Below are 12,360 nucleotides of genomic sequence, written 5' to 3'. Positions count from 1 at the left end.
TCGCGTCCAGCCAGGCACCTACCTGAGCTCTCCCCCAGGACGCGGGGGGGCTTGGCGTCTCTGCTGGGCCTGGTGGACGGCTCCGTGGTGCTGGCCCCGAAGGGGAACCGCCGCCCCGGGCCCAGGGGCTCCGTGGCGCCCGGGCTCTGTAGCGTCGTGGACGTGGCGGCGGTGGCCGTGGTGATGGTGGTGGCCATGGTGGTCCTCCGGGTGGGGGACACGTAGGCGGTGGTGGGGCCGAAGGCGCCGGGGACCGTGTGGAGCTCGGGGCCCTCCTCCTCCCCCGTGGGGCCCCAGGCGATGAACTCGGGCTCCGGGGTGGGCCGGCCGGGCCGGAGGTCAAAGGCGCCGAGCGCGGCCACCTGGAGGTGCCGCCGGCCCCTGCTCAGCGGTTGCTGGCCCGAGGTGGCCCCGCTGCCCACAGGGGCTGCCGAGGTGGTGGACGCCGCGCCCAGGGATGGGCTGGATCTGGTGGCCGTGGGGGGTTTGGCGAGCCCCGCCTTGGGCACCAGGGCGCCCGCCTGCTCCCGGGGTCTGTGCGCCCGCCGGGCCCCCCGCGGGTTCGGCAGAGGCCCATGTGCGCGGGGCAGCGGCCGTGGGCCCCACACCGGCACGGGCACCCGCGTGGGCTGTCCACTGCGCAGCCCCCACAGACGGGGCGGCCGGCTGGGCGGCCGCAGCAGGAGCCGGAACTCAGGCCCGGGGCCCAGGGCCTCACAGGACGGCAGGTCCACGGCGAGCTGGAACATGGCGATGAGGATCCACGCGTGGCCTCCCAGGGAGCTGCCCGGCCAGCGGAAGGACATGCCACTGCGGGGAGAGAGAGAGAGCGGTCAGGGCACAGGCCATGGGGGGACGCTGAGAAGGGCCTGGGGGAGGGGCCGGTCTCAGGCCACTGCGACCACCCCACCCTGCAGAGGCCAGCCGTGGAGGAGACTGTCCCCACCTGGGTCCTGTCTGCCCCCGGGAGAGCCACGGATGTGGCCAGATGGGCAGTGCTGACCTAGAGCTGTCCTGTCAGGGAGCCGCTGCCCTCCGGCCCCAGGCTGCGGCTCCCGCTGACCCCAGCTGTGTGGGCACAGGATGGCGCAGCCCTGCCTGGGGTGCGGGGCCGGGGTGGGTGAGGCCCCTCCAGGCAGTGCTCCAGGGGAGGGGGCACTTCAGGCCAAGAGGGCACATCACTGGGACTGAGGGGTGTGGATGTGTGAGCATGTGAGTGTGTGCATGTGAGCGCATGAGAATGTGTGAGTGAATGTGTGAGTGAGTCAGGGTGTGGAAGTGTGGAGTTGGTGTGTTAGTGTGAGTGTGTATGTGGGGGAGTTAGTGTGTGAGTGCGAGTGTATAGTGTGAGTGTAGTGTGAGTGTATGTATCCGCGTGTGAGTGTGAGCGTGTGAGAGTATGTCTGAGTGTGTGTATATGTGTGAGTCAGTGTGGGTGTGTATGAGTCTGTGTGAGAGAGTGTGAGTGTGTGAGTGTGTTGGGGAGTGGGAGATGGAGCACGCCCAGGTGTGAGCAGGCGCGAAATGGCTAAGTGCAAGTGTGTGTGTGTAACAGGCGTGTCTGTGTGTGAGACAGGCGTGCCTGTGTATGTGTGTGAAAGGGTATGTGCATGGGTGTGTGAAACAGGCATGTGTGAGAGACAGGCATGTCCGTGTGTGATAGGCATGTGTGTATGACAGGCATGTCTGTGTGTGATAGGTGTGTCTGTGTGTGACAGGCGTGTCAGTGTAGATAGGCGTGTCTGTGTGTGACAGGCGTGTCTGTGTGATAGGTGTGTCTGTGTGTGACAGGCGTGTCTGTGTGACAGGCGTGTCAGTGTAGATAGGCGTGTCTGTGTGTGACAGGCGTGTCTGTGTGATAGGCGTGTCAGTGCGGATAGGCGTGTCTGTGTGTGACAGGCATGTCTGTGTGTGATAGGCGTGTCAGTGTGGATAGGCGTGTCAGTGTGGATAGGCGTGTCTGTGTGACAGGCGTGTCTGTGTGAATAGGCGTGTCTGTGTGACAGGCGTGTCTGTATGTGACAGGCGTATCTGTGTGTGACAGGCGTGTATGTGTGTGACAGGCATGTCTGTGTGTGATAGGCGTGTCAGTGTGGATAGGCGTGTCTGTGTGACAGGCGTGTCAGTGTGGATAGGCGTGTCTGTGTGTGACAGGCGTGTCTGTATGTGACAGGCGTGTCTGTGTGTGACAGGCGTGTCTGTGTGACAGGCATGTCTGTGTGTGATAGGCGTGTCAGTGTGGATAGACGTGTGTGTGTGATAGGCGTGTCAGTGTGGATAGACGTGTCTGTGTGAAGGTGTGTCAGTGTGGATAGGCATGTCTGTGTGTGACAGGCATGTCTGTATGGATAGACGTGTCTGTGTGTGATAGGCGTGTCTGTGTGTGACAGGCATGTCTGTGTGACAGGCGTGTCAGTGTGGATAGGCATGTCTGTGTGATAGGCGTCTGTGTAGATAGGCGTGTCTGTGTGTGACAGTCATGTCTGTGTGTGACAGGCATATCTGTGTGTGACAGGCGTGTCTGTGTGTGACAGGCGTGTCTGTGTGTGACAGGTGTGTCTGTGTGTGATAGGCATGTCAGTGTGGATAGGTGTGTGTGTGTGATAGGCGTGTCAGTGTGGATAGACGTGTCTGTGTGACAGGCGTGTCAGTGTGGATAGGCGTGTCTGTGTGTGACAGGCATGTCTGTGTGTGATAGGCGTGTCAGTGTGGATAGGCGTGTGTGTGTGAAGGTGTGTCAGTGTGGATAGGCATGTCTGTGTGTGACAGGCATGTCTGTATGGATAGGCGTGTCTGTGTGTGATAGGCGTGTCTGTGTGTGACAGGCATGTCTGTGTGACAGGCGTGTCAGTGTGGATAGGCATGTCTGTGTGATAGGCGTCTGTGTAGATAGGCGTGTCTGTGTGTGACAGGCATGTCTGTGTGTGACAGGCATATCTGTGTGTGACAGGCGTGTCTGTGTGTGACAGGCGTGTCTATGTGTGATAGGCGTGTCTTTGTGTGACAGGCGTGTCTGTGTGTGACAGGTGTGTCTGTGTGTGATAGGTGTGTCTGTGTGTGACAGGCGTGTCTGTGTGACAGGCGTGTCAGTGTAGATAGGCGTGTCTGTGTGTGACAGGCGTGTCTGTGTGATAGGCGTGTCAGTGCGGATAGGCGTGTCTGTGTGTGACAGGCATGTCTGTGTGTGATAGGCGTGTCAGTGTGGATAGGCGTGTCAGTGTGGATAGGCGTGTCTGTGTGACAGGCGTGTCTGTGTGAATAGGCGTGTCTGTGTGACAGGCGTGTCTGTATGTGACAGGCGTATCTGTGTGTGACAGGCGTGTATGTGTGTGACAGGCATGTCTGTGTGTGATAGGCGTGTCAGTGTGGATAGGCGTGTCTGTGTGACAGGCGTGTCAGTGTGGATAGGCGTGTCTGTGTGTGACAGGCGTGTCTGTATGTGACAGGCGTGTCTGTGTGTGACAGGCGTGTCTGTGTGACAGGCATGTCTGTGTGTGATAGGCGTGTCAGTGTGGATAGACGTGTGTGTGTGATAGGCGTGTCAGTGTGGATAGACGTGTCTGTGTGACAGGCGTGTCAGTGTGGATAGGCGTGTCTGTGTGTGACAGGCATCTGTATGTGACAGGCGTGTCTGTGTGTGACAGGCATGTCTGTGTGTGACAGGCACGTCTGTGTGTGATAGGCGTGTCAGTGTGGATAGGCGTGTGTGTGTGAAGGTGTGTCAGTGTGGATAGGCATGTCTGTGTGTGACAGGCATGTCTGTATGGATAGGCGTGTCTGTGTGTGATAGGCGTGTCTGTGTGTGACAGGCATGTCTGTGTGACAGGCGTGTCAGTGTGGATAGGCATGTCTGTGTGATAGGCGTCTGTGTAGATAGGCGTGTCTGTGTGTGACAGTCATGTCTGTGTGTGACAGGCATATCTGTGTGTGACAGGCGTGTCTGTGTGTGACAGGCGTGTCTGTGTGTGACAGGTGTGTCTGTGTGTGATAGGCATGTCAGTGTGGATAGGTGTGTGTGTGTGATAGGCGTGTCAGTGTGGATAGACGTGTCTGTGTGACAGGCGTGTCAGTGTGGATAGGCGTGTCTGTGTGTGACAGGCATGTCTGTGTGTGACAGGCATGTCTGTGTGTGATAGGCGTGTCAGTGTGGATAGGCGTGTGTGTGAAGGTGTGTCAGTGTGGATAGGCATGTCTGTGTGTGACAGGCATGTCTGTATGGATAGGCGTGTCTGTGTGTGATAGGCGTGTCTGTGTGTGACAGGCATGTCTGTGTGACAGGCGTGTCAGTGTGGATAGGCATGTCTGTGTGATAGGCGTCTGTGTAGATAGGCGTGTCTGTGTGTGACAGGCATGTCTGTGTGTGACAGGCATATCTGTGTGTGACAGGCGTGTCTGTGTGTGACAGGCGTGTCTATGTGTGATAGGCGTGTCTTTGTGTGATAGGCGTGTCTTTGTGTGACAGGCGTGTCTGTGTGTGACAGGTGTGTCTGTGTGTGATAGGCGTGTCTGTGTGACAGGCATGTGTGTGATAGGTGTGTCTGTGTGTGACAGGCATGTCTGTTGCCTGTCTGTGAGGTGATGTGTAGGTGTGGTGTCAGGCATGTCAGCGGTGCCGAGCGTCCATATGGACAGAGAGAGCTCAGGGTCCGGTGTGGTGGGGGCCGGGGGTGACTGAGCCCAGGTGTAACCCGCCTGTCCCCTCTCCGACTGGCCCTTCTCCCCTGCACCGGGCGTGCGGGTGGGCGGGGGACGCTGCAGCCTAGCCGTCCTGAGGGAAACGCGTCACTGCAGAATCTGACGCTCACCATGCCGTTGTGCCGGCCCAGCTGTCTCTGCTCCGCAGCCGAGCTGGGGCCCGGCCAGCCCCATGTCACCGGCACAAGGCACAGTTGCGGTCAGCACTGGGCACCTCACACTGGACAGACGAGGCGGCGCTCCCAGCTGGGGCTCCCTGCACAGTGCTCCGCCCCGCCTGGCCCAGCGGGCTGAGGAGGAGCAGCAGAGCCCGAGGGGGCAGCCCCCAGGAAACACACGCGGCCACGTGCAGCCCCAGAACTTCCCAGGAAGGAGCGCTGCCTCTGCCTCCAATCCCAACGCGGCTGGTTGCCATGGGAACCTCCCCTCCACGCCGCCCAGCTGCTGCCGAGTCCCGGCTCCAGCGGGAACGGCGCCTCCCCCGCCCGGGGCTGCGTGGGCTGGGCGGGCAGGTGGGGGAGAAGCCGCCCGCATGGGGACCCCACGGACTGCTGCTGTCTTGGGGTTCCAGGTGTGCTCGGGAGCACAGCTCTGGGGTGCTCAGGGTCACCCCAGCCTCAACACCGGCAGCACCCCGAGATTCTCTCTGCTGAGCCGCTCTGCAGGCCGGGCCCCACCCTGGTGACTGAGGCCCCACGGATCCCCCGGGAAGGCCGGGGGACAGCCGGCCGCCTCCGAGGCACGAGCAGACTGGGCTCCCACCCCACGCTGTGGCACCTTCTACCACTGGCCAACTTCGAACTGTCCCATTGGAAGGAGCTGAGCCAACGGCTGCCTGCTGGGCCCTCAGGGGACGTCTCTGCGACAGGGGTACAGACTCAGCCAACAGCCCGACCCGCCACAACCCCACGACCCGACCCGCCGCACCCCTATGGCCCAGCCTGCCGGTGGCCCCAGTGCTAACAGCAGGAGAAGCCTCAGTCTCCCCAGAGCAGGGTCCACATGCCCATGTCATGGCCACACCAGTGCAAGCCTCCCGCATCCCCGTCACCCCCCACCCACATGTGACCCCCGAGTCCAGATGCCTCTGGAGGGTCCGACAGCGGCTCCCAAGCCCCGAGCTGTCCCGAGGTTCTCTCTGTCCCTGGACTCTGGAAACTGTCCAGCTGTCCCAGGTGGGCATGGGCACTGGGGGGTGGACCGGACATCTCCCAGACCTGCGTCTCGCCCCCTCCCCTGCCCGTATCCCCCAGCCCCAGCCAGAAGGCACAGCAAAGTCCACCCTAGATTTCAGGAGCAGAGCCCCCGGCCCACCCAAAGCACTGGACACAGGATCTCCCAGCTGGTCCCACAGCCCTGGCCCAGGGAGTGGGTGGGCACCCCCTTTCCCTGGAGAACACCATCCTGCCTCTGTTAGGAAACCCCCTACCTCCCTGGGGCAATGCTCCTGTCGCTGCCTGGGGTGGCAGGCATCCAGAACATTCCAGAAAGCTCTGGAATATTCCAGAACAATCTCAGGCAGGCACCTTGAGAATGTCCCTCTGGTGGGGTTCTGCAAAATCTGAGTAGAAAAGGGGCTGCAGGGGAACTCTGCTGGAGAGAAACTTCTGGAAAGGCCAGACGTTTCTACCTATCCCATCAGCTGAGCACGGGGGTCACTGCATCCCACCCAAGGGCTCAGCCCAAACCCTCCTGTGAGCCCGATGCCAACGTGAGACCCGCCAGTGAGGCAGCTCGGCGGGGGCACAGCACGCTGACCTCGGTGCTGACGCCCACCTGCTCGGGAGCTGCGCCCCCCAGAGACACCGGGCTGAGCGCAGGGATGCCCTACGCCTCCGGGGCCGGCAGGTGGGTACCGGCCCACAAGGCACGAGCTGGTCCCCAGCGTCTCCCCAATCCTGCTGAGAACCCTCCCGGCCTCGCCTCTGCCTGCCGCACTGCACTGCCAGCCCAGGAGCCTGGCGCACCCCCAGGGGACCCCAGCCCAGTGCAGGCCAGCGGGGGACGCGCGGGGCCCCAGGGGGCTCCTGGGCCCATGCCGGGCCTGTCCTGGCCCTTCCGGCCGGGCACAACGACTCCCCCCACCCTGCCCCCACCAGGAACCGCCATGCCCAAGACTCCCTGGGAGCCAGAGGAGCTGCCCCTGCGCCCGGGGCCTGCCCGCACTACCCATGCGCCTGCCGCAGGCCCAGAGGGAGAGGGTGCCCCACGCCAGGCCTCACGCCCACTGTGCCCACATACCCACAGAGCCCAGATACTCTCGGTGCCCGCATACCCATAGTGCCGGCAGGGGGTCTTGCCCCAACCCCACCTAGTCCCCCCTCCCTGGACACTTGGGTTGGAGCTGTGTGAAGGGACCGGGTCTGGCTACTGTCCCCCTAACCCCAATGGACTCCTGGGTGACCCTCTGTTGGGGCCGCCCCCAGCCTGGATTGCTTCCGGTATCACAGGAGGCCGAGCCCAGGTGGACGCTGTCCTCCCCTGGAGCTTGGCCAATCTGACCCTGTGCCCAGGAGGGCTGGGACCCGCTCGGGGTAACGGAGGCTGGGTGGCTTGTGGGTTGGGTTGCCCGCAGTCCCTGGACTCATTCCTGGCCGGTTGCCCCCAACCCTCCCATGTGGATCGGCGTGTGTGTGTGACAGGCCTGTCAGTGTGGATAGGTCTCAGGCCTCCCAGGCCCATGGCACTGCCCACCCCCTACAGATTCTCATGCCCCCCCAACTCTCCCCAACTGTTGCCAGGCAACCGGGACGCCAGCCCGCTCACAGCCCTGACCGAGCTGACTGCCCCTGGGGAGCCTGACCAACAGGACACGAGGGTCAGGCACCTGGACGAGCCCCCGGCAGGCGGGAAGGGCTGCAGGCCGCCCCTCGAGCACATCTGGGGGCTCCAAGCTCTCTGGGAGTTCAGTCACAGCCCACGATGCGGCCCGGTCCCGGGAGCCGCGCCTGTGATGTGTCTGCAGCTGGGGCACCAGCACCCCGTCCCCGGGCACAGCTGGGGGTCCCTGGGCCTGTGTGGGCCTGGGTGAGGAGGCAGCACCCGGGGCACAGGGCTGGCGGGAGGGCGGGGTCCAGCAGGGGCGCAGAGCAGCTCAAGGGTGGGCCCCACACCCACGTCGGGGCACAGCTGCCCCCAAAGCCCCTGTCTGCAGTGGCAGGTTCCGGGCCCAGAGGATGGGGTGGGGCGGGGTCTGGCCTGAGCATCTGAGCCCAGGCCCAAGCCCCTGTCCCTCCACATGGCTGAGAGCGTCTCACCAACCTTAGTGCCTATGGCGGGTGAGGGAGCAGGTGGCAGGACGCAGGACCTGAGTCTAGACACGGCAAGGGGAGGGCCTGTGGGTTCACGGGGCTCCTGAGGTCGGGAAACAGGATGTGAGGCGGGCCGGGGTCAAGTGCCCAAATCTCGCCCAGAGAAAAAGCCCCACCTCCACCCCAGGAGAGAACATGGCAGGAAGGTCTGCTGTCCTGTAGGGAACCAACACCACACAGACTCCCCACCCACCTCACCCCTGCAGACTCCACACCCCTCACCCCTCAGGCTCCCCACCCTCTCCCCTGCACACTCCCCACCCTCTCCCCTGCACACTCCCCACCCTCACCCCTGTAGACTCCCCACCTCTCCCCTGCAGACTCCCCACCCTCTCCTCTGCACACTCCCCACCCTCTCCCCTGCACACTCCCCACCTCTACCCTTCAGACACCCCACCCTCTCCCCTGCAGACTCTCCACCCTCGCCCCTTCAGACACCCCACCCTCTCCCCTGCAGACTCCCCACCCTCTCCCCTGCACACTCCCCACCCTCACCCCTGCAGACTCCCCACCTCTCCCCTTCAGATACCCCACCCTCTCCCCTGCAGACTCCCCACCCTCTCCCCTGCAGACACCCCACCCTCTCCCCTTCAGACACCCCACCCTCTCCCCTGCAGACTCCCCACCCTCTCCCCTGCAGACTCCCCACCCTCTCCCCTTCAGACACCCCACCCTCTCCCCTTCAGACACCCACCCTCTCCCCTGCAGACTCCCCACTCTCTCCCCTGCACACTCCCCACCCTCACCCCTGCAGACTCCCCACCTCTCCCCTTCAGACACCCCACCCTCTCCCCTACAGACTCCCCACCCTCACCCCTGCACACTCCCCACCCTCACCCCTGCAGACTCCCCACCTCTCCCCTTCAGACACCCCACCCTCTCCCCTGCAGACTCTCCACCCTCTCCCCTTCAGACACCCCACCCTCTCCCCTGCAGACTCCCCACCCTCTCCCCTGCACACTTCCCAACCTCACCCCTGCAGACTCCCCACCTCTCCCCTTCAGACACCCCACCCTCTCCCCTGCAGACTCCCCACCCTCTCCCCTGCACACTCCCCACCCTCACCCCTGCAGACTCCCCACCTCTCCCCTTCAGATACCCCACCCTCTCCCCTGCAGACTCCCCACCCTCTCCCCTGCAGACACCCCACCATCTCCCCTGCAGACTCCCCACCCTCTTCCCTGCACACTCCCCACCTCTCACCCCTGCAGACTCCCCACCCTCTCCCCTGTAGGCTCCCCACCTCTCACCCCTACACACTCCCCACCCTCTCCCCTGCAGACTCCCCACCCTCTCCCCTGCAGACTCCCCACCCTCTCCCCTTCAGACACCCCACCCTCTCCCCTTCAGACACCCACCCTCTCCCCTGCAGACTCCCCACTCTCTCCCCTGCACACTCCCCACCCTCACCCCTGCAGACTCCCCACCTCTCCCCTGCAGACTCCCCACCCTCTCCCCTGCACACTCCCCACCCTCACCCCTGCAGACTCCCCACCTCTCCCCTTCAGACACCCCACCATCTCCCCTGCAGACTCCCCACCCTCTTCCCTGCACACTCCCCACCTCTCACCCCTGCAGACTCCCCACCCTCTCCCCTGTAGGCTCCCCACCTCTCACCCCTACACACTCCCCACCCTCTCCCCTGCAGACTCCCCACCCTCTCCCCTGCAGACTCCCCACCCTCTCCCCTGCACACTCCCCACCCTCACCCCTGCAGACTCCCCACCTCTCCCCTTCAGACACCCCACCCTCTCCCCTGCAGACTCCCCACCCTCTCCCCTTCAGACACCCCACCCTCTCCCCTGCACACTCCCCACCCTCTCCCCTGCACACTCCTCACCCTCACCCCTGCAGACTCCCCACCCTCTCCCCTGCAGACTCCCCACCTCACCCCTGCAGACTCCCTCCACCCCTCACCCCTGCTGACTCCCCATCTCACTCCTGCAGATTCCCCACCCCTCACCCCTGCAGGCTCCCCACCCTCTCTCCTGCAGACTCTCCACCTCACCCCTGTGGACTCCCCACCCCTCACCCTTGCAGACTCCCCATCTCACCTCTGCAGACTCCTCACCCCTCACCCCTACAGACTCCCCACTCTCAACCCTGAAGACTCCCCACCCAGTCACACACAGCTCCCCACCCTCACCCAGAAGACTCCCCACCCTCACCCCTGCAGACTCCCCACCCTCTCCCATGCTGACTCCCCACCCTCACCCCTGCAAACTCCCTACCCTCAGACTCCCCACCTACACCTCTGCAGACTCCCCACCTTCACCCCTGAAAAGCTTCCCACCCCTCACACCCACAAACTCCCTCACCCCTGTACAAACCCCGTCCCCACCCCACACAGATTCCTTCACTCTAACCCCTCAGACTCCATGCTCACCCCTGCACAGACTCCCACCCTCACCCCACACTGCCTGTTGGCGAGCGCCCGCAGCAGGTCTGCAAGGTTCATGCCCCGTCCCATGGTCTCACAGCTGCATCCCCCCGGCTGGAGTCTGAGGGTCTGAGTGCATATGGCGGGAGGATTCTCAGGGCACAGATTGGGGAGGGGACGCGACTACTTCCTCCGAGACTTATGGGAACCTCCGCAGGGCAGTGGCCTGTGGCCAGGGGCCGCCTGGTCAGCCCAGGCAGGGGTGAGAGCGCAGCGCCCGTGGCCCTGGTCCCTGGAGAAGCGAGGTTTGCAGGGAGGCTGAGCTGCTGAGAGCAGGGGGCAGGGCTGAGGGTCGCCAGGGAGGACGCGGGGACAGGGGGGTGGAGGACAGGAAGGAGGCAGCAGCCTGGCCGGGGGTGGAGCGTCGCTGCTCGGTGCCACGGCCACCCCGGGGAGCTGGAGCGCAAGGTCCACTCGCTGCAGAGGGGGCGCTGGGCGGGAAGGACTCGGGCCCAGCTGCCTCCGGGGACATGGGCCTCGACACGGGGACCTTGGGGTGTGGGAAGGGGAGGAGGAGGGCGACCAGGGACAGAATCAGGCCTGGGAGCCGAGGGCTTGGGGAGAGAGCTGGCCCCTGCTCCACACGCTCCTGCCCTGCCCCCACACGCCTCTGCCTTGCTCCAGGCAGTGGTGAGGAGCACTGCCCCACGAGCCTCAGCTCCCTGCCCAGCAGGTTCCGGAAGGAACCTAGGAGGGACCCCCCCCATGGGGACAGCATGGGTGACAGCTGTGCATGACCCGGCAGGGAGGGGGCAGGACGAAAACTGGGGGTGCACAGAAGGAGCCCCGGGTACTGGGACAGATGCCCCCACGCAGGGCCGGGTGATGTGAGACCCAGGGACCCCAGTCTTCAGGAGTGGGAGCAGGTGAGGGGGGTCCATCAGGGAGACGCAGCACCCGCCTTCCCGGCAGCCCCGCAAGGTGGGCCCGGTGTGTGCCGCCGAGCCAGCCTGCCAGGGCCCAGCCTGTGCTCTGGGGGATGGAGCCTGAGGTAAAGGCCTGCAGGCACTTGGGGGGTGGGCGGCACAGCAGGCAGCAGGCAGCCCCCCACAGAGGAAGCATCTGTCCAGACCTGGGATGCACCCCAGGTACCGTGCCTCGACGCCCCATCTCAGCCCGGTGGAGGCGTGAGGATGAAGCTGCAACTGGCCAGGAGCTGTGGCTGACCGGAGGGCTGGCCCTGAGCTGCACCTGCCCTGCCCAAAGGGGCCCAAGCACGGGCCCCACCAAGCCTGTCCCACTCCCGGGGGCGGGGGGGGCAGCCCTGAGCCCCGGAAGAAGCTCGCTGGCGCCCACCAACCGACACACCGGCGTCTGCACCGCGGGAGCCGCGCCAGCTCCAACAGCCGTGAGCAGCTGAAGACCGTTCGCGAATCACCTCGCAGCCGCAGTCGCGGGCCCTGAGTAAGTGTCTCGGTGGAAGCCGGTGACACGGAGCGTGTTTATTTCCTCCCCGCCTGACACTTGTTCCATCACGGGGAGGCCGCGCGGCCGCGTTTAAGATGCAAAGCGGAGCGGATCCTTCCCGGGCGGGCGCCGCTGCGAGCCAGCCGCTCCAGCACGCCGGGATCAGATAACGGATCGGCGGCACTGGGAGAACCAAGGTTACGTCCTTGTGCTCGCTGATTTACAGCCGACCGACCGCGGCTCCTGGGCTGGGACACGAGCACTCACGTGGGGTTGGGGCCCAGACAAGCTCCGTACGGCAGCTGGGAGGCCCCCCTGGAGGAGGGGGGCCTGCAGGAGGGGGGCCCGCAGGAGGAGGCCCGCAGGAGAGGACCTTCAGGAGGGGCCGCGGCTAACCCAACTGGCTACTCTGCCCTTTCAGCCGCGACGTCGGAAGCCCCAGCACAGCCTGGCCTGTCCGAGGGGAGAAAGCGCCGATTGTCCGGGACTGAGGGGGGTCAGGCACTT

At 64.4% G+C, this 12,360-nt stretch overlaps 1 protein-coding gene across 3 annotated transcripts in view; it reads right to left on the bottom strand.

Moving 5' to 3' along the window:
- The window catches only part of AJAP1 (adherens junctions associated protein 1), a 55,965-nt gene that overhangs the window by 22,124 nt on the left and 21,481 nt on the right, over positions 1 to 12,360 (bottom strand). For all 3 annotated transcript variants that reach the window (XM_056128405.1, XM_056128404.1, XM_056128403.1), the window contains exon 2: positions 23 to 810. In XM_056128405.1, the coding sequence (XP_055984380.1) occupies positions 23 to 806 (784 nt within the window). In that variant the 5' untranslated portion in view covers positions 807 to 810. The remainder of the gene's footprint in view (positions 1 to 22; positions 811 to 12,360) is intronic.

This window comes from Sorex fumeus, unplaced genomic scaffold, assembly GCF_029834395.1.
Source record: "Sorex fumeus unplaced genomic scaffold, SorFum_2.1 ptg000064l, whole genome shotgun sequence".
Classification (NCBI taxonomy): domain Eukaryota; kingdom Metazoa; phylum Chordata; class Mammalia; order Eulipotyphla; family Soricidae; genus Sorex; species Sorex fumeus.
Note: the sequence above shows the minus strand (reverse complement) of the source record. Positions and strands in the feature narration are given on the sequence as shown.